Source organism: Danio rerio, chromosome 1 (genome assembly GCF_049306965.1).
Source record: "Danio rerio strain Tuebingen ecotype United States chromosome 1, GRCz12tu, whole genome shotgun sequence".
Lineage (NCBI taxonomy): Eukaryota > Metazoa > Chordata > Actinopteri > Cypriniformes > Danionidae > Danio > Danio rerio.
Window position 1 is genome coordinate 22,989,208 of NC_133176.1, and position 21,969 is coordinate 23,011,176.

General features: G+C 38.3%; 1 protein-coding gene across 12 annotated transcripts in view; it reads right to left on the reverse strand.

Moving 5' to 3' along the window:
* Positions 1-3,717: 3,717 nt before the first annotated feature.
* The window catches only part of glrba (glycine receptor, beta a), a 68,632-nt gene continuing 50,380 nt past the window's right edge, over positions 3,718-21,969 (reverse strand). For 6 of the 12 annotated variants that reach the window (XR_012404083.1, XR_012404106.1, XR_012404094.1 and 3 more), the window contains 2 exons: positions 20,055-20,189; positions 3,718-4,504 (listed from right to left, as the gene is read on the reverse strand). Coding sequence is in view for 6 of the 12 variants with exons in the window: in XM_068220872.2 (XP_068076973.1) it covers positions 4,208-4,504; positions 20,055-20,189 (432 nt within the window). In the remaining 6 variants the exon portion in view is untranslated. Of the gene's footprint in view, positions 4,505-20,039; positions 20,190-21,969 lie in introns of all 12 variants that reach the window. The other 6 variants (XR_012404078.1, XR_012404100.1, XR_012404089.1 and 3 more) reach the window with 1 other exon arrangement.

A 21,969-nucleotide genomic window follows, 5' to 3' on the forward strand; every position in this document is an offset into this window, starting at 1 on the left:
TAGTTTGGTGACTAAAATATAATTTTAATAAATATATCTGTTTAATAAATCTGTTTTGATTCAATGCACCAAAATACATTGCCTTTATTCCCTGAGAAATGGATACAAATGGGGTGTACTCAATTATGCTGAGCACTGTACATATACACAACAACATTGTTTATTCTGTACACTTTCACACGGACCACTTAGCAAAAAAGCCACTTTAGTAGACTGCTTTGCACTGGTCTATGATCCATTCATCTATTTATTATTTTATTTTATTTTACAAAGAATGCTACTATGAACATGACCCATATAGCCTACTATTAGATTATACATACAATGCATTATAATGTGACAATTATGCAAATTGTGCAGAAATTTGATTATTTCACGTTTATCCAGTCAAGCAAAACCTCAAGCTTCATTTGATGTTGGATTTCCCGCACCTTTTAAAGACATTAAGTGCTAAACCTTGTGCAGACAAAAGAATTATGTAAGAATGAGCAGCTAGATAAAGCAGCACATTTGCTGAGGCGGAGATTTCCTTCATTAGGATAATCAGATCATTCATTCAGAGATTCAGCCTCTATTATCATTAACTGTGATACTCAATTCCCTCACTTTTCCAACGTCTCTGTGTATATGTAGGACTGGGCTTCATAATTACAGATGTCTTCATTTCAATGCAAATGACATTTATGTCCATATTTAGCCTGAATGTGATCTTTTACTAAGTGCAGATTATATAATATCAAATAACTGAGTGTAATTTAGTATAACCAAAGTGCACACAAAATAATGTGTGTTATGGTTTAACTCAATTCTATATAGATTTGTATCTTCTGAAGCAAATAGTGCTTGAAAGGTGACAATACTGGAATACTTTAAGATATTGTTTTAGTTTTCTGCTTGAAATCGACTTTACTTTAACATGCTACTTTTTTCAAAGGAAGACATGGTGGGTCACATTTGAGAAAAGGACAACATTTTGAGATGTTCAAAATGAAGATAACCTAAAAAAGGTTGTGCTTGTCTAAATGTGGGGTGAGATTATGGAATAGTCCAGAACAGAGATCAAAGAGCAACTATTAAGTGTCATATTTTGGTTTTGGGGGTCTCATGTTTTCATTCACTTAGAGCTGTGTTACACACTGCATGGAAGCTCATTTTCTAAATCCCATAAAAAGGCTCTTTAAAATAGTGTCCAGATAGTAAACAGTATAAAAGGTGAAAGGGGTGTGGATACAGACCTGATGCATTTGCAATCGTTGAGTGCATTGTGTCTGACATTGCATCTCTTTTTTTCTTCAATAAGTTCAAAATAATCATAGCAAAAATTTATGTCTCTGGGCTGCCATTGTTTCTGTTTTTGACTGTCTGTAGTGATGACGGGTGATTCGCGAATTAATCGTTTGTTTTAGCCAGATCTAAGATCTAAGTGAACCGATCGAATAATGATTTGCGTGAAACGATTTGCATCGTCAGTTAGTACTAACATAGTGGATACCCCTTCTCAGTCTAAATAAACCCATATCCTGAGTTATTAACTTACTAGAACAGTACACTCACTGATCTGCTGTAAAAAAAGTGACCTGATGATGATGATGAGTGCGAGTCGACTGTCTGTTCCCTTGCCGCACGCTCTCTCATTTCGATTAACCTGACTAAGATAATTTTTATTCCGCATTATATTTTGTCAAAGCCAATTAAGCAAGGTAAAAAGTAACTTGCGTTAAAAAGGTAACTCAAATAATATTATTTATTTTTAAAAGTAATGCGTTACTTTACTTGGTACTTTAAAAAAGTTACTTTAAAAAAGTAAAAAAGTTACATTATAAGTAATTCGATATTACTTATAATGCGTGACCCCCAACACTGAATATTTGGATAGTGGCTATTTTGAGAATTTCAATGTTCAATATGTGTTCACTAAAAGAAAATTTACAAATTGCGTGAGGAATATTTGAAGGAATTTGTAAGAATAAAAATGTGAATTAATTTGAGGTGATTGTGGAATTGGGGGTTACGGGGCAGAAAAAAACAAAGCTTGTGCTCCATCCCACACTGAACATTTGTCTAGAATCAACACAAGTGCAGTGTATAAATGTAGCTAAAATGTCTAAATATATGCAAAATAATCAAGAGTAATTCTTTCAGCATGCAACAAGATTAGGATAAAATTTGTAATTCAGTGTGATAAATATTACAGTGACAGGACTTGAGTAGGATTTGAAGTACGGAGGACTGTATTTAAGGGCGGCAGCTGAAAAACACATCATGAAAATGAAGGAGATTTTATGCATGTTTATGACAACCGTCATTAATGGTCCTATCATACCCAGCGCAGTCTGAAAAGGAGGTGTGTTAAGATGTGTTGTTGGCACTTTGTTATTTTGAGGCTGTTGAAATAGGCTGTGCATTGATTTTTTTGTATTATTATTATTTTCTTAAATTATAATTCGAACCCTGTGTCCATCACAATGGACATCACATGTCAGCCCATGTTTTTTGTGGTTTGTTGCAAATTTATTAAAAATAAAAAAGCTGAAAAATCACTTGTACAGAAGTATTCACAGCCTTTGCTCAATAATAGCTTGATTCATCTTTGGCAGTAGTTACAGCCTCAAGTCTTGTTAAATATGATGCCACAAGCTTGGCACAATTTTTGCCCATTCCTCTTTGCAGTACCTCTCAAGCTCTATCAGGCTGGATGGGAAGCGACGGTGGTTTTGGAATAAGGCTGTAACATAAAAAATGTGGAAAAAGTGAAGCACTAAGAATACTTTCTGGATGCACTGTACAGTGGTTCGCTTTAGGTGACATGCACAACAAGGCCCACCTTCTCATGGACATATACAAGAAGAACATCCAACACAGGCTCATTGTGAAAACATAGCCCTATATACATTTCTGGAGATTGTGAATTTTGTAGCCAGAAGTACGTATGGCTGCATTTTCTCTTTATACGAACGCTATGGGCCGGTATGACGCCATTTCTTTTCTCACTTACCAGCTGACTGCTTACTTCCGTATGGACGTCTTTTCCACTGTTACCAATTTCTCCGGTAAATCGACACGTACGTTGACGGACTTGAGACGCAGAGTGGAGTGGACCACGACAATGGGGTTCAAGTTCGGTGAAGAACGGTACCAGAAAGCAGGTGAGTAAATAACAGGGTAAGAATGTGGTAAAATCTGAAAACGTGGTAAAAATCAGGAGAGGGCTTTTCTTTTTCAGAATTGCTTTGGAATTTTGCTTTGCTTTAGGGAAAGGGGTAGGTGGGTCAATCTGTGCTTTTTAAAACGCTATTGGTTAGGTTTAGGGAAGGGGGGGGTGTTGGGATCAATTGGTTGGACAGTCAGTCATCAGTCAGTCGACAGCGGCCTCTGGTGGATTTACGTGAGAACAGCAGGCGCGAATGGCACAGATCTGAAAAAGCGTACACAGCGGCCTCTGGTGGATTAGTGAAAACAAAAACTGCAAAAACCCTAACTCCTGAGATGTCTTTTTCTCTCTTTAGAAATGTATACAGGGCTACGTAATTACAATAAAATATAATATATATAGTATATATAATATAATATAGTAACATGCTTCAGATTTGAAAAAAAAAATGTAGACAGCACCCTCTAAATAGATTTTTCATCTAAAAACGTGCAACAAAGCATACCATGAGCAACATTTTTACCATCCATCCATTCAGCCATCCATCCATCATCAAAATATCAGAATAGAGCAGATGAAGGATCTTTATTGTATGGCTCAAAAACAGCAGTTCAATCCCTTCTGTTTACAGACTTGTATGCAATAAGCCCATGAAACCACCACTGCATGCTGTCTGTGTTAAGATCCGATCCAGTCCTTTATTCCATAAGCACATTTGCCTGAGTTTATAACCAATAAACATTATGGATGGCTTGGCATGGGACATCATGGAGTCACTATCTAGCAGTTTGAGCCGAACATGGCTGAACACACACTGTCTGTAAAGTCATGCTGCAAATTTAGCTCGTATTAAAGCTACAGCACACATCTGAAAAAGCGACTTATAAGGAGAAAACAGAAATAAGCAGGACTTTTAACTGAGCAGATCTAAATAACAGATGTCAAAGAATACATAGGATAAACAATTCAATGCTTTCTTCATGCATGATCATCACCCTCATTAACATAAAAGCACACACACGCACATATTCGCACACTTACACTTGGTCATGGTGGTCACAGATAAACAGACCAGTAAATAACATTGAAGAAGAGGAACGTGAAAGGGAACAGAGCTCGTGCATAGAGATCAACGCGTTTAGCAGCAGACGGGATGACCGGTTTGGGAGGCGCTGGTTTTTTGTTGTTCTTGTTCTGTGGTTTTCCGGAGGCATCTGTGACTTCTATGGGCTTTCCGTAACAGTCGAAGTTTGAGAGTTCAAAATCCCGGGGAAGAGAACCAACAATACTGAAATCATTGGAGCGCAGATCAGATTTAGAAGTGCACACCTTCTTACAGCGGTTTTCAACAACCTACACAAAACACAAACCCAAAACGGACATTAAAATAAGAGGATAACCTGTCCATCTGCACATAAATACTTTCTACTCTTTAGGGTCAGAAATTGTTTTGCAGCAGTTACGGCAACAATACCACCAAAATGAATAAATGTGTTAAATGAACTGACAGTTAAATGAAATGGGATTTAGATTTGTTCATGAATGAGCATTATAACCAACAAAGTCAAGTCATTTCACTCAGCCGCCATCTTTGAAGCGCCTCTCGTGCAGTATGCTCCCGCATTCTGTCTGAATGGGGAAACATCAAATTCTCTAAAATTGTTTGCCAAGCTTACAATTACATTACATATTTGGAACCCCTCAAAAAATTTAACAACAAATGTCTCATAATTTTCATTTCTAAACGTTCAAATCAACAAAATAGGTTGATTCAGTAACAAGATCACGACACCAACCTCATTTATTGCTGTTCTACACATTTTCATCATCTGGATAATGATCGTCAGATCACGCTGCTCTTCTGAAGAAATTCACAACTTGTGAATTGGAAAAACTCCTCCAGAAATGACAACGACTCTTTGTTTACAAGTTTGTGGGCGTTTATGTAATTGCTGTCATTAGCCCCTTTCACACATACAGACCTTTCGGGAAAATCACTGGCAGTTTTCCTGACAAGGATTATGTGTGAACAGGCCCTTTTTAAAAATACTGGTGAATTTTGTAAAAGTTTACCAGTGATTTGATGGAATGATGCTCTTTGTGAATGCAGAAGGAAAACTGCCAGAAACTGCCAGACATCTACGTCTTTACGGGCGAACATTCAGACACATTCAGACACATTCACATTCGCGCTGTTTATGAAAGCAAAAGCCTTTGAATATTTTTCCATATACTTTTAGCTGCTAAATGTTAGTCAGAACACGTTTCTGTGTTCCTTCCTAGTGCCAACCGTGTAAAAAATTATCAAAAAACCACAAAAAACCTTCAAGCTCTGCTTTAGTTGCTTGACGCGTGTGCACGTGAAGCATCCGGTGAGCGCCAGAACACACATTATGTACATCTCAACATGAGAAAGTGTTCCTCCAAATGTTTTTATCGAAGTCGTTCACAATACTGATCCATCCACGGAATTTGTAATGTCATCAAATGTGTAAACATTTATCTGCGGTTCGTACTTCTGCCTTTGGATGTCTCTGGGACAAAAGCAGCTGCATTATTGATAAAGCTTTAAATAAAAGTGAAACCATCAACAAAAGCAAGACCCCTTCAATGTTTACAAATACAAGAGCAGTTGTTTAGAGCTCATTTCTGGTTAATAACGTCAGAATTTACCGTTATTTTGGAATGGATGTGTGATTGCTCTTCTCAAGAAAAAAATCCAGAAAGTCCTCGCTTGTGTAAACAGCACTTATTTTTTAAAAATTTACCAGTAAAGTTATTCCGGTCATTTTCCAGAAACATCACTGTGTGAAAGGGGCTATTGATGTGCGTTTGATGGGGCAGACTTTAGTTAGTTTCATACAGATTAGAAAAAAAAAAAAATTTTCAAGTGTAGTTGGTAGGTAGAGATTTCTAGCTTTATATGGATATATTTCATATGTCTGTGTAGCAAGTATTTGCTGAGATTCCAGTGTGTTTGTTGACCACCAAACTGTTGTAAAAACACACGTCTGGTCTGAGCTTTTCCCCAGGAGAATCGTCAGTCTATCGACGATTGGCTCCTGCACTAGTAGGCGGGGCTTTATTCGCCATATTGACCATTACACTTTACCCCATTCAAAACTATACTAGTGACATGTCTTGTGTATTCTATAGTCTTTATAACCAATTGCACATATTTCAGTTGAGTTTCATTAATGCAATGGTCAATCAGAGATTTTAGATTAGTCAGAGGTGTGTTGAGTTCATTATGTACTGAATGCAAATTCTCTCATTACAAACAACAAAGTGCAAATGCAAAGCCAGAGATTCACTGAGCAATACAGGAAGCTTCTGTGATTAGAACTAAAGTTGTGCCAAGCTGAAGTGATTTTCAGTGATCTTCAGTTTCATGCTTGCTTAATCAACCGATGTGAACTTTTGTGAACAATGTGAAATTTTGATTGTCTGTGCAAAATACACTAATTGTTCTGTAAGCTATTCTTAGCTTGTTTTGTCTGTGTGGGCTGAATACTGCATGCTATTTCCCAAATGAATCATTTGAGTGAATGAATGACTCATTAAGGACTTGCTTCCACCAAGTGACCTTTTTAAAATTGATTTATCCTTGTCACACAATACAACATCCTACTCCATAACACTTCTATAATTTATAATTATAGAATACAATTACAAAACATTACTGAGATTTTTAAGATGTGTCAATATCACACTGCATTATATCTGACCCTCCCTTATATCACACTCCCTTATATCTGGTGTTCGTGTTACAATGTTATTCTTAAAATATGACAACAATGCCAGGGGAAGATACAAAACAAAAATACATTTATGACTACTGGTCTACAATAATATTTCTATTTTAACAACAATGTTTGACCTAACATTGACTTTGTCTCTCGCTTAAAAAAAGTCTTATTAAATCTATCTAGAATAGCACTATAATTCAAGCCATTCACATAAAAATAAAAAAACATCCCTGTGTGGGTTTTTAGATTTTATGAGATATATATTTGTATCAAGCAAAACCTGGAAAGTATTCAGGTACATCACTTCATGGTGGTAGGCACTGTAGGTTGCAGTGTCAAACATACAACCCAAAGAGATATCTTGATATATAAAATAATAAATAACATAACAATACCTAAACATTTCCTTGAAATTGAAATAGATTGTATTTGCTACAAATACTTTATCTCAAATGCAAAATACAACTTAGGATGACAAGTTAAAGATTGTGTAATACAATATTTGCTATAAAATTTTTCCCTATCGCCCACCCCTAGATGGACAGAAATGATGATTCACTCATTAAGACGGAGACTAGTTGCAACCTAATGTTTTAGTGATAAATGTAATTTAGGTTTACCAGTCATTATACCTGAACATGAAACACTTTTTGATCAATATAACACTCAAAACACCTTATTTATTTTTTACCCAGGTGTCTGTTTAAGACAGTCGAAAACACCTTCCATCCATTTATCTATCTGTCTCCACTGGACAAAATATCTGTTAATTAACAGTTTCCCACACTTTGAGATTTAAGTGTGTTTTCCATAACCTTTTTAAACAGCATTATCGGGCCTTGAGCTCTGTTGAAAAGTTTAAGAAATTGACTTTTATTGATATTTTAGTAGACATACAGAAAAATATCCATGTATCTGCATCCAAATATGCCAAATTTCCATGACCAACCCAGACAACTAAAAAGAAAAAGATGTTTATTCAAGTGTCTAGTATAGTGCTTTGACATTTAAAAATTAGGCAAACTCAATCCACTTTCTAATGTACTTCACTAAAACGTAATTTAGGTTCTTAATACACTTAATATTGCATTTACGTATACTTGACATACTTAAAATTATAATTACATATTCTGACTAGTACAAGAGGTTGTTCATTGCTTTTACTCTTTTGATTGAGTAGCCTATTAAATGTTTTCATTTTCACATATTACTACATAATTACCAGGACTTTGACATTAACACCCGCAGGTAGATTTCAACTGTAGCGGTTTGGACAGCCATTCCAACTAGCCATTTTGGCCTAAGATTTTTAGTTAGCTTAACAATAGGATTTAACAATAAGGATATCACAATGCAGGAGAAAAGAAAGCAGGCTAATACTGAAAGAGAGGATGGTCTCGCACACCGTGAGACACAGGCGATCCTCACTCACTGACAATTGCTTCAGTGTTGCGTGCTTCACATCACCTGTGTGTGTTTAAAAAGCTCAGTTTCCTAAAAAGCAACCTCCCTGTAAACGCAACTGGTGCAATTGGTTCCCCTCCGGATGGGGAACTTCAATGCTATCAGTGAATTTACTTAATTCACGAATGGGGGATTTTGTTTCAGAAAGCCAATCGTCTGAAAGAGTATACAATGGGCCAATGAATGCCAATGAATTGGCAGCGTAAGCTTGCGCACATGTGCCTTATTGCCAATTATCTCCGCAAATAAGCACAGGTGAAGCAAGGACACGCCATCCTTTTCACTTCAGAGACTTCACAAGCCTTCTGAGAGAGTCGATGAGGGTTCCTCCTGCTATTATCAGCGAGAATTCTCCCAGTCCAGAGTGTGTACACGCGGTGGCAGTTGGTCGAACTGGCATTCTCCCTTGCCTGGCGTTCTTTGGGTCCGGTCCTCCAGAGCGGTGCGTATAAGTTGCTTATTTCCTAAAAGAGCAACACAGTCGTGCAGCACGTCGTTTTCAGGATGGCGCTCCGACTGTGCGTTTCTGGATGCGGTGGTTTCCTGTCTCCGGATGATGGGCACGATCACTGCGTTGCATGCTTGGGGGTCCAACATGTTAATGTGGTGCTCGCGGGCAGTTCATGTCGTCACTGCAATGCCATGACTGTTGCACAGTTAAGATCGCGGATAGCCCTTGTAAAGGGGCGAACCACCCCAGCTGTCCCCTGCACTGCAGCGGGCACTCGGGCAGATCTGAGGGTTTCAGCTGGAGATAATCCGCCGCCCACGAGCCCGCGGACCTCCCGTTCCTCCAAGGGCTCCATCCAAGCTTCGGGCGGGGGAAGCGATCTGTCTAACCAAATGGTAGCCCTTACGCTCGATGACACCCGAGACCAGACGTCCACCGCGGCATCGGAGGGTGGGCTTTCATTGTCCGATGATGAACCAGACCCGCTCACCCCCTCCGGGCAGGTGAGCGCTGTCAAGACGGATCCTGAAACGGACATGTTAGCCGTGCTTTCCCGGGCTGCTTTGGCCGTGGGGTTGGAAATGGTTTATCCCCCAGCTCCGCGGCCGGACCGACTATATGGGTGCTACGTAGAGGACCAGAGGGCGAAGCCTTCGAAGCCTCTCGTTCCCTTCTTCCCGGAGGTGCACAGTAGGCTCAAGCAGTCTTGGAGGGCACCTTTCTCTGCCCGTGCTGCGCGTTCCTCCGCCCTAACCACTCTTGACGGCGGAGCGGCCAGGGGGTATGAAGTGATTCCGCCGGTTGAGTGCACCATTGCGGTCAATCTTTGTCGGCGTGGCGCCTCTTCTTGGCGGGGTCCGCCTCGTCTCCCGTCCAAAGCCTGTAGGTTATCTGCCTCCCTCAGAGCCAGAGCTTACAAGGCTGTGGGCCAGGCTGCTTCCGTCTTGCACGCGATGGCCACCTACCAGCGCAACCAAGCGCAGATGCTGGCCAAGCTGCACGAGGGTGGGTCCAACCCAGGCTTGTTATAGGAGCTTCGCACCGCAACCGACTATGCTCTTCGGACCACTAAGTCTGCTGCGTGTGCATTGGGGAGGACGATGTCCACACTAGTGGTCCGGGAGCGCCACCTCTGGCTAAACCTGGCTGATATGCGCAAAGTCGACAAAGTTCGCTTTCTTGACTCCCCCATATCCCAGGCTGGCCTGTTCGGCAACACCGTCTGTGAATTCACCCAGGAGTTCAAGGCGGTGAGAGAGCAGTCGGATGCGATGGGTAATGTCATCTATCGGCGGGACCGTAAGCCCGCTCCGCCCGCCAAACCATCCACATCTGCTGCTCCTCGCCGAGGGCGTCTGCCTACGAGTGCTGCCCGGCCCCCGCCTGCGCCTCCGGCGAAGCGGGCGCATCGAGCACCTTGGAAGCAGGCAGCCCCCCCTGCCCAGGGTGCCGTTAAGTCCGGTAACGGACCGCGAAGTGTCCCTGAGACAGGTCATCCGGACAAGAGAAAATTTGCTCTTTCCCCGCTGGAAGGCAGGGCCCCAATTCCAACAGTAATTTTCAGTGCACTGACTCAGCGCTGACTCAGCGGAGGAGTCACTTGCTAGGCGATCCCATATGCTTATTCAGCCACGGTGCAATCCCCCCTCACGAGCAGACCCGTGTCTTCCCTCTCCGCTAACCATCTTATTATATGCGTACTTCCCCTTTCAGGGGTAGTCCATATGTATTTTTTGCCATCATGTCTTCCTCATTGGGTAGCAGATGGCCTCCGCAGCGTCCTCCCTATCAGGACTGCAAGCTTTCCCAACCTACTGTCGTATTTTCCTAGAATTATCTAGATGCTCACGACTTCCCAAAAAATATATCTAATCCATAAAACTTCTTTGAAGTGGGATAAGTAAGAGCCAGGGATCACGTTGGAGGACCGCACCTCTTTTTGATGCAGGAGCGCTCACGCTATGCCTGGCTATCCTCTCATCGAGGCGAAGGTAAGGTGCAGTCATTATGGCGTTTTCCAGAGATTTCCCCATTCGTGAATTAAAGTTCCCCATCCGAAGGGGAACGCTCTGGTTACTAAAGTAACCCTCGGAAATGCTATTTAACATCGCCATATTGACTGTTCCTTACCTGTAGTTCAGTCTCTTAAAAGGATGGCGTGTCCTTGCTTCACCTGTGCTTATTTGCGGAGATAATTGGCAATAAGGCACACGTGCGCAAGCTTACGCTGCCAATTCATTGGCATTCATTGGCCCGTTGTATACTCTTTCAGACGAGTGGCTTTCTGAAATGAAATCCCCCATTCGTGAATTAAGTAAATTCACTGATAGCATTTCTGTTCCCCGAGGGTTACTTTAGTAACCAGAGCGTTGTCTTTGACGCTTTCCTTTATAGTTAACTGGTGATCTGGGACCTTTAGCCCGGATAGATTACTGTGTCATAACAATGTTAAATGTATTTTTTAGGATTTTTTTAAATAAAAAGTGTACATATACAGCTATATTTCACTTATTTTAACACATTCTTTAACATTTGTGGCTAAGAAATAATCATTTATTTATTTTTGGTGTGGCCAAAGAAAAAAAATGGTTAATTCCTTAGTAATGAGTAGGCACACACAAAATCTGCGCACACAGAATTCCGCAAATTTCTGCAGATTTTTAGCCCATCATTAATTCTGTTTATTTACTTGTGTACATGTGTGTAAATTTATAAATATATTTATTCAGTTTTTAAAATAATTTCAGTATAATTATTGACTAACATGAAAATGTTCAAATGATTTATTTACAAGTTAGTATTTTCTGTCTTTTTGTAACGAGGAGACACGGAGGGATCCATTATGCAGTATTTATTAGTCAAGCTTTCACTCAAACACATAATATGCACTAGCGTGCAAACACACATCCACAACAGTCTATGAAGTATCAAGACTGGCAATGAACAGACACAGAGGGGTTTACCAGGCATAGGTCGAGGGCAGGCTGCAAGTATCAGAGTCCGTATAACAGGCGAGGTTCGTGGGCAGGTAGCGAGTATCAGAGTCTGTGTATCAGGCGTGGGTCGTGGGCAGGCAGAAGGCGAAGCAGTGTCAGAGACAGGCTGGAGTAATGCACAAAGAATCAGGCAGGGAATAACGCTCAGAAATGCTGGCCGGGGCTAAACAAGACTTCGCACTGAGTGTTTGGAGCTGGCTTATAAAGGGTACGTGGGTCGTTAGCTTGATTCAGAACAGGTGTATGCACAATCAGCGTATGTGAATGATGTAATGCTAGAAGTCCGGAGATGGCGGCCTCTGCTGGCCAGCGAGGGGAATGACTGGGACCGAGTCGTTGACACTTTTAGTAGATATATTATATAGAAGACTTGCTTTGTTTACCAAATAAAGTGGATCTAATTGGAGCTGCATTGTAAACATTAAATATGAGTTAAAAAGGTATTACTTTTTAGTTCATATATTAAGGTTTTAGTTATGATAATATCCAAAATCATTCCGCATAAATCTGCAGATTTTTAAATAAAATTCTGCGCAGAAATTGCAAAAAATATCCGCAGATTCCGTCTTGCCCTAGGGATGAGCTCTGAAAAGTCTTGTGAAATAAGGAACTAATTTCAGTGAAACACTGTGAAAGCACAACCCATTTGCTCATGCACATTGAGCAAGGTCCCAATACAAATAAAGTGAAAATGGCATGTTACTAGTAACGTTGGAAAACTACTAGCCACAGAGGCTGGTGATCAAAAAATGTAAAGCCCTGATAATCATCCAGTTACATAGATACTATCTAATCCATATACCATAATGGAATTCAAAGCATAGATAAACAGACAATGCCTGTGAATCACAAAATATGGGAACAGAGATACTTTTACAGTGTTCACATAACTGTATTAATCTAAAATAAATGAGAGAGACCTTAACTGACAAGAACTGTAATGAGATATCAGTGGCTTTAATGATAAATGTTAAATGTTTGACTGGAGCACTTATATGTTAATCATGAGATGAGCAGTTTATCATGAACTTCAATCGTCAGGGAAGCCATTTCAGTCATCCACACAAGATATTTCTCTTAAATATTGTTTGTAATATGACCTCTACCCCTCACACAGACACACACTAATTCACGCACACACTTGTGAACCCCTGTGCTGCTCTGTCATAGCTTCAGGCCTGAGTGCTGTCGGGTCACATTACTCTCAGTCTCCCAGAATCCTCTGCTCCACTCTGCACCCGTGTCCCACTGAGCGCGCTCAGAGCGGTAGACTCAATTACAGCCATTTCATCTCCCCATGTACCCATTAACACACACATTTATCTTACATAAAGAGACCACACACACACATCTTACATACAGAGAACAGTAACACATGTTCACTAAACGTTTGGGATCAGTAAGATTTTTTTAATGAATTCACAAGAAACCTATTCTGCTCACGAAGTCTGCATTTATTTTTATCCAAAAAAAAAAAAAAAAAAAAGAGTAAGAACGGTGAAATTGTTTAATATTATTACAATTTTAAGTTTTTGCATGTTGTTTCCTGTGATTTAAACTATTTTCAGCATTGTTACTCTGGTCTTCAGTTTCAAACGACATTAACAAATAATGAAATGGTCTGTTGTTCTATTTTTATTATACAATATAACTATTATCAACACTCAATCTGAAATATAAAGTTAAATTTTTTTTCATTTGTGTACTATATTATTGTTTACTTTCAATTTAATAATATTTAAGTACATTTTTTATTTTATTTTATATTTATTATTTTATTTGTTATTTTTTATTATTTTTTAAATTTTTTTATTAGTTTTATAATATTTTTTATAATTCTATTTGTATTATACTATATAACTATTATCAACACTCAATCTGAATTATCAAAGTTTCATTTTTTCATTTGTGTACTTTATTATTGTTTACTTTCACTTTAATAATATTTTATTACTTTTTTATTATTTTATTTTCATTTATTATCTTTTATTTCATTTTTATTATAATATGTTTATACTACATAACTATTATTGACACTTAATCTGAATTATCAATGTTCCATTTTCTTCTTTTTTTACTTTATTATTCTTTACTTATGTTTAAACAATTTAATCTGTCTTTAATTAATAAATCAAATATTTATTTGTACTTTTGAATTGTACTGTATCAGTTTCCACAGACTTTTTAAGCAGTCCAACAGATTTCAACACTAATAATATTCATATAAATAATAATAAATGCTTATTAAGAAGCAGAAATGAGAATGATTTCTGAAAGATGATGTGACACTGAAGGCTGAAGTAAAAATAAAAATACATTTTAAAGGGGTCTTGACTGGTTTTGTTTATGTATCCTTAGGGGCAATAATAATATTACTAAAGTTTTTTTGCTATTAAAAGCAAAACAAAAAATTGTGATTTATTCCATTTTGATTATTTATTTTCCCCTTTTAGAGTCCAGCCAAGCTACCCCTTTTTATTATTGGCTGATCAGCTGTTAGATTCTAATTTGTTTTGATGTGCAGCACTTGTTTTGGATCACAAATTAGTGTTTCAAACAAACAAACAAATAAATAAAATAAATAAATGAATATAAAAAGTATGTCACATAAGTAAGTACACATTTTGTAAATATTTAATAATATATTTTCATGTCACAACACTGAAGAAATTACAACATTATTTACAACATAAAATAGAGAGTATGCAGCTTGTATAACAGTGTAAATTTGGGTGTCCTCGAAATAACTCAACACACAGCCATTAATGTCGAATCCGCAACAAAAGTGAGTACACCTCTAAGTAAATTGTCCAAAGTGTCAATATTTTGTGTGGCCACCATTATTTTCCAGCAGTGCCTTAACCCTCTTGGGCATTGAGGTCACCGGAGCTTCACATGTTCCCAGTGGAATCCTCTTCCACTCCTCCAGGACAACATCGCCGAGCTTAGTCAACCTTGTGCTCCTCCACCTTCCATTTCAGGATGCTCTGAAGATGCTTATCACCTTTACCCTCAGCTTTTTTAGCAGGGCAGTAGCTTTCTTGTAGCTATCTTTGGGTTCGATGTGATGTTGGAATAATGCTCTGCATTCATGGTTCCCTCAATAAACTGTAGCTCCTCAGAGCCAGCAGCACTCATGCAGCCCAAGACCATGGCTGTGTTCAAAATTGCCAACTACTCAGTAGATACTGCATTTGAATTTAAATGTACTACTCGGTGGTTAGAAAAGTAAGTTCTATACAGTATGAATATCAGTAGTATGAATGGAATAAAGACTAACTACATCCACCATTTTGTCATCATCACATGATCTACCTGCTTCAGTTACGCCACTTCTCACCCATTCATGAATTCTCTCTTGGTGCATCATGGGATTTGGTAGCATCCAACAGATGCACACATCAGAATCTCACAGGAAATAGTAGGTCATCGAGGTGCTTCTCACATACTGCTTTTTGAATTTTATGAATTCGATATACTACTCGACTCGCATACTGTTTTTAACATACTATATAATATGGAAGTATGGGATTTTGAATGCAATTCATGACACTTCCATTACCATGCTTGACTGTAGGCAAGACACACTTGTCTTTGTACTTCTCACCTTCTCACCACACACGCTAGACATCATCTGAACCAAATTAATTTATCTGATCTTGTTCTAGTAATCCATGTCCTTAGTTAGCTTCTCTTCAGCAAACTGTTTGCTTTCTTGTTCATCATCTTCAGAAAGGGCTTCCTTCTGGCACAACAGCCCTGCAAACCAATATGATGCCGTGTGCGGTGTATGGTCTGAGCACTGACAGGCTGACCCTCCACATTTTCATCCTCTGTAGTGATGCTGGCAGCACTATTACGTCTATTTCCCAAAGCCAACCTCTGAATATGATGCTGAGCACATGCGCTCAACTACTTTGGTCAACCATGGCGAGGCCTGTTCTGAGTGGATCCTGTCCTATTCTGCAACTTAGGGTCTTGACAGTCTTCTTGTAGCCTAGAGCAACAATTCTTTTTTTCAGATCCTCAAAGAGTTCTTTGCCATGAAGTGCCATGTTGAACTTCCAGTGACCAGTATGCGAGAGTAAGGGTGATAAAACCGAATTTTACACATCTGCTCCCCAGTCACACCTGAGACCTTGTAACACTAACGAGTCACATGACACCAAGAAGGGAGTATGGCTAATTGGGCCCATTGTGGACATTTTCACTTGTAGCAGATTCAACCTTAATGGCTGTGTGTTGAGTTATTTTAAGGAGACGGCAAATATAAACTGTTATACAAGCTGTAGAGTCTTATGCAAAAGTTTGGTCACCCTTGATCATTTTCAGAATTGCACGCCATAGCCTGCTGGCCCCTCAAATCAGCAATTTCATTTGGATATATTTTATACCCTAGGAAAAAAGCAACATTTTAGTTCGAACAAAACATTTATTTAATCAGCAGATGCCTTGCAATTTAAGTCCTAACAAAAACAGACAGATGCACAAATTTGGGCACCCCAACAGAATAATGGCATCGACCATTTGAACAGCCATCTTTTGCTGAAATAACAGCCTATAGATGCTTCTTATAGTCAAGGACAAGTGCCTGATTTCTTGCTGAAGGCATTTTGAACCATTTTTTCTTGCAAAATTTCTCCAGTTGAGTCAGGTTTGATGGGTGTTGAGAATGGCCCTTTTCAAATCATCTCATAGATTTTTGATGATGTTCAAGTTTGGGGACTGGGGTGGTCGTTCTAGAACATTGTATCATGTCTGACCATGAATTTCTTGGTAGATCTGAAACCGTGTTTTAAGTCATTGTCCTGCTGAAACATCCAACCCTGTCGTAACTTCAGCCTCTTGACTGATTCCTGAACATTTTTCTTCAGAATCTGCTGATCCTGGGTGGAATCCATGCAACCTTTCACTTTGACAAGGTTTCCAGTACCTGTGCTTGCCACACATCCGCACAACATGATAAACCCTCCACCATATTTTACAGTAGGGAGCAGGGGCCTCATGTATCAACGCTGCGTACGCACAAAAACTTTGCGTACGCCAGGTTTCACGATCAGAATCGCTCACGTTTGGATTTACTAACAATGAACTGAACGTGGGAATGTGCGCAGGTTCACGGCAGCTTTCTGGCAGGCGTACGCACATTTTTTGTGCGTGTCTGTTTTATTTCCATTGGCGACTCCTAGAGGCAGTTGTGTTAAATTCCTCTCTACAAAGTGTCTGATCCTTGCAATGGCAGCTGTATGAGACGGGTTCATCTAGTAGGTATGTAAGATTTCCATACCATACAGTTGACCAGCTAAACATTAAAGCACAATTTGCAGCGGTCGCCTGTTTTCCCAATGTAATCTGAGCTATCTACTGCACGCACATTGCTATGAAGACACTATCTGAAGATGAATTTGCAAGCGTGAATCAGAAACATTTCCATTCAATAAATGTGCAAATAAAATATGATGCACAAACTTATTAATGATTCCTACTTGTCTTTCTCGTGATAAATAGTGGGCAAAATCTGATATGTAGCGGGAAAAAAAAGAAGAAAGAGTTCATCAGACGCTGGATTCAAACCGAGTTTGTGCTCGAACGTGTCAGTGCATGATCATATGCTTCTTATGAGGTGCGCCACTGAGACTGCTAAGGGTACTGCAACAGTTTACAGATATAAACCACACTATTTCTTTTTTAAATGCACTCAGTGCGATGTTCAGACCCAACTGTGTTAACCGTATCAGCTAAACTCTCCCACTCTATTTTTTTCTTTTGTTGTTAATTCCGGAGAACAAACTTGCAAATAACACCGCTTTTCTCCGGTCTACCTCCAAAAGCAGCACCTCCAATTCACATTCTGTTCAAAGTTTCTCTTTTTGCTTGATTTTGCCGTTGCTTTTTCGTTGGGTTTTACCATTAGCATAGTCATTAGCATATTCATACGGGGGAGGAGGCAGGGAGGGGTTTTGCGCTCGTGCATGTTGCGCTCAGTTTCACGTTCATTCGGATGTACAAAAGAATATGCGTGAGATTCGGCGTACGCAGTGTTTCATACATCTGAAATTTTTTCTGCGTACGCACATTTACAGCTTTGTGCGTACGCAATGTTTTAGTAAGATTTCCACGCAAGTCTTCGTACATGAGGCCCCAGGTTCTTCTCCTGGAATGCTGTGTTCTTTTTTGCCATGAAAAGCACCTATGATTATGGCTTATGTCCACAGTATATTTTTCCAAAAGGATTCAGGCTTGTCCAGATGAGCCTTTGCATACCTCAAATGACTCCAATGAGGAAAGGATGTTCCTGAAACTCTTTGGAAGTGGTCTGTGTTTTGTCTGTGACCGTTCTAACTATTCTTCGCCTTTCCCTTTCAGATATTTTTCTTGGTCTAGCAAAGTGGTTCCCAAACTTTTCCCTAACACATTATTAACTACAATAATTAAATACGCAACACAGTTGACAATTTTCACAACATCATTAAGTACAGACAAAAGTTCATCTGGCATGTTTTCATTGCTTGAGCTTCTTGGTGGATGCTGCAGTTTACCCAGGAAACCGATGGTGCAACTTTTTGGATGGAAGCTACTGCTCCTTTGTGCGTCTTTTTTTCTTCTTCAGCAGTTCCTCCAGTTTTCCTTGAAAAATCTTACAGGCATGTCTTGTAAGTGGCTGTGTCTTATTTGTAAGTGCCAGACCATACATGAGGGCTTAAGACTGCTATTAGCTAAAACCTGACTACAGATTACACATTGTGGATTTGGATTTTCTGCATCCTCAATCCAAGTAAACCCAGAAACCAATGTAACTGTCACTATATTTGCGTTTCTTATTTGACATTTTTCATTGACATTCTTTATAGCATAGGCCCAATTCTCTTCATCAGTATATCTCTGCTGGATTTCTGTTTCCGCCTGCGCCTCTTCATTTCGTTCGTTATCCTTCGAGTCCATATATTCAAGGCCGCTGCACATCTCCATAGACGAGGCCAATGTAGATGGTTCATCCCTACTGTCACTTGACTTCTTTAAAGTGGCAGTTTTTAACCAGGTGTTCATTTTGATGAACATAGTAAGCGAAAAAAAAAATTACGAATGTGCTATCACTTAGGGAAAGGGCGGGGCTATTGAGATGAGTATGCATGCATAGGTTTTAAAGTATTTTTTTCTCTCTCAGTGAATTTCTTTTCTCTCAAAAATATGACATGTGAAGTTTACCCAAGATAAATGCATGAAAATAATAAAAGATAAAATTTTCCACTAATAAAAACATTCTCTTGCGCACCCCTGGTGGTTAGACTGCACACCCCAGTTAGGGAACCGCTGGTCTAGCACATCTTTCCTACACAAGAGCTGTTCCTGTGGCCTTCCATTTTCCTACTATATTTCTGACGGTAGAGATAGAAACTTTAAACACTTGTGATAGCTTATTGCATCCTTCTTCTGATTTATGTTGGTGAATTATCCTAGTTTTTAGGTCATTAGGAAGTTCTTTTGAAGTTCCCATGTTGCTAATTCCAGGTTCACAATAAGAAGAAGCACAACTAGCAATCAGCTGTCTTAAATATCCCTTTTCATAGTTGGTTGGTTAATTTTTGTCTGAAAAACATGACATTATCTAGCTTTCTCTAAAAACCGAATGGCATGTCATTGCGATCTTCTCTTATAATGAAAAAGCACATAATTTTGCAGCTACAGAGGGGTGCCCAAATCTTTGCATAAGACTGTATACTCAGTACTTTATGCTGTAGCAAAGTGTCATTTCTTCAGTGTTGTCACATGAAATTATATGATTAAATATTTGCAAAATGTGATGGGTGTACTCACTTCTGTGACACTGTATTTGGGAATCGTAATATCAGGTATTTCACAATAGAATTAAAAAAGTTTGTAAATATTTGCAGAAAAAAAAAAACATGCTTAAATCAGGAAGAAGCTTGATTAAATAAATGCTCTGTTTACACTAAGTAGGACGTCTTAACCTACAATATGACACTTGCAGAAAGTGTTAATGGTACCAGGACCTCCTATATGATCAAGGCATATTTGGTTTCTCATGTCATGACCTCTTTAAAACACATTTAATAAACTTTTATATTAAATTATAATAATAGTTCACAATTTTAAAGTTTTAATGTTTTTTTTATATATTAAATGTAGCTTTGGTGGGCAGAATAGGCATTTTTAAGATAAATATTTATTTACTGATCCCAAACTTAACCAAACATAAAAACACTGACCTGTAGTGTGCTTACATGTATAGGTGTCCCACCAGTGCCGTTTGCACTGTTAGTTTTAGCCGGTGTCTTGTTCTCTTTTTCTCTGGCTTTCTCTTTCTCAGCCATCTTTATTTTCTCTGCCTCTATGCGTTTGGGGCTGTTCAACATCACCTACAACACAACACGCAAAACAAAAAACATCAAGTCAACTGTAAAATGTAATTGCATTGAACTACAGAAATTATACCTTTAAATCAAGGCAAATCATAAACCAGAATGTTCTTCATGTACAACGATAATTCGCAGCAGAATATAAACACTTGTAGCATAAAGAAGTTATTTTCAAGAATGATTTTTTCAATTGCATTCAATATATGAGGCACTATTAAAAATCGAGCATACACAAGCACACACATATATAAATGATACACTTTTGTATTGGATTGTTTTCTATACAATAAAGCTACTCCAGAGTTTATTTTCAAGTTGACCAGCTGGCTTGATTTGAGCCAAATTAATATGTGTGGCTCCTTGAATTAGTAAGGAATTATGAATAATAGACATGGTAACATTTTAGTTAAATACTGATTCTCACTATTAACTAGTGGCTTATTAACTGCCTACTATTAAGTAAAATAAAATAAAATATTCTTAACGATCTTATTCTGCATTCCTACTCCTACCCAATAACTAAACCAACTTCTACCTTAGAATAGGCAGTAAATTAGGAGTTAAAAGCTAAAAGTCAATTGAAAAAAAGTGATTTGTCAGTTGTGAAAATTGTACCTTAAAATATAAAATAAACCCTTATATGAAATTGTTTGTTATTTTGGCCTTGCCCCCTTCTGAATTAATACTGTTTTCTTTGTTATAGTTGACTTATGTAAATAATTTTTTTCTTGATTGACCTTGGTGTTTTAAGTCATTAGCCATTCTGGGGTGCGTTTTGCAAACAACGACGTAACTCGCGGCTGAACTATCTTAGTACGATGCATCATTTGGGAAAAGAACGATCTAGTGACAAGTGTAGATCCATCGTTAGAACCATGTTTCAAATTGAACCAAGTTATAATTTATACCACCCATAATTATGTTCTAAATGGGGTGGAGTAACAAATTCTTTATAGAAGAACTTCGTCATTTCTGTGTGCAAATTACAATGTTTTGTTCGCATACCGAATAAAAAAACAATCCAATATTAGTTTTGGTAAAAACATGCACTCGTTTTCTGTATTAATTAAAATATATGTAAATGGCATATATTTACAAATATTATTGAGAACATTACATATTCTATCCTAAAACATAAAATCACTTACAAAAGCTTACACGTCTTCTAATATCACATATAAATAAAGAAATAATGAGGCTATTTATTAAGAAATGAAATGTAATATTTATTAGGAAATGAATAAATCTTACTTAAATAATAATACTATTAATGATGATGATGATATGATGACGATAATTGTTATGATTATTCTTGTTATTAAGTAGAATATTGCTTATTTGTTTTTTTTACCAAAAAGTCTACTTTTACAATTTGACACATGCAAACCACTGCAGAAATGTTCTAACCAACAGGCCCGTGTCATATTCAGTACAGATACTTAATAAATAACCTACTACAAATTAAAAGCATTAGCGTATGCTATGGTTTTTGTTTTCACAAGCTTTGGAGTCATAGCATAAATTCCTCTTTTAAATAATAGGTCACCTATAGCTTTCGTCATGAGCCATGACTGTGTTCAATATGACATTAATGTTTTCAAAGTGCACTGCGAAGGGAGCGCAAATGTAAACTTAAACTGTTCTGTAACAATACTTTGAAAGCAAATTACACCTAAGATAGAGGACTTTAATACTTTTTTTCAATAATTCTATGTTTAAATGTCAGAATGTTCTAAATGAATAGGGCATAGGGGGGATAACTGCCAGTAGAACACCAAAT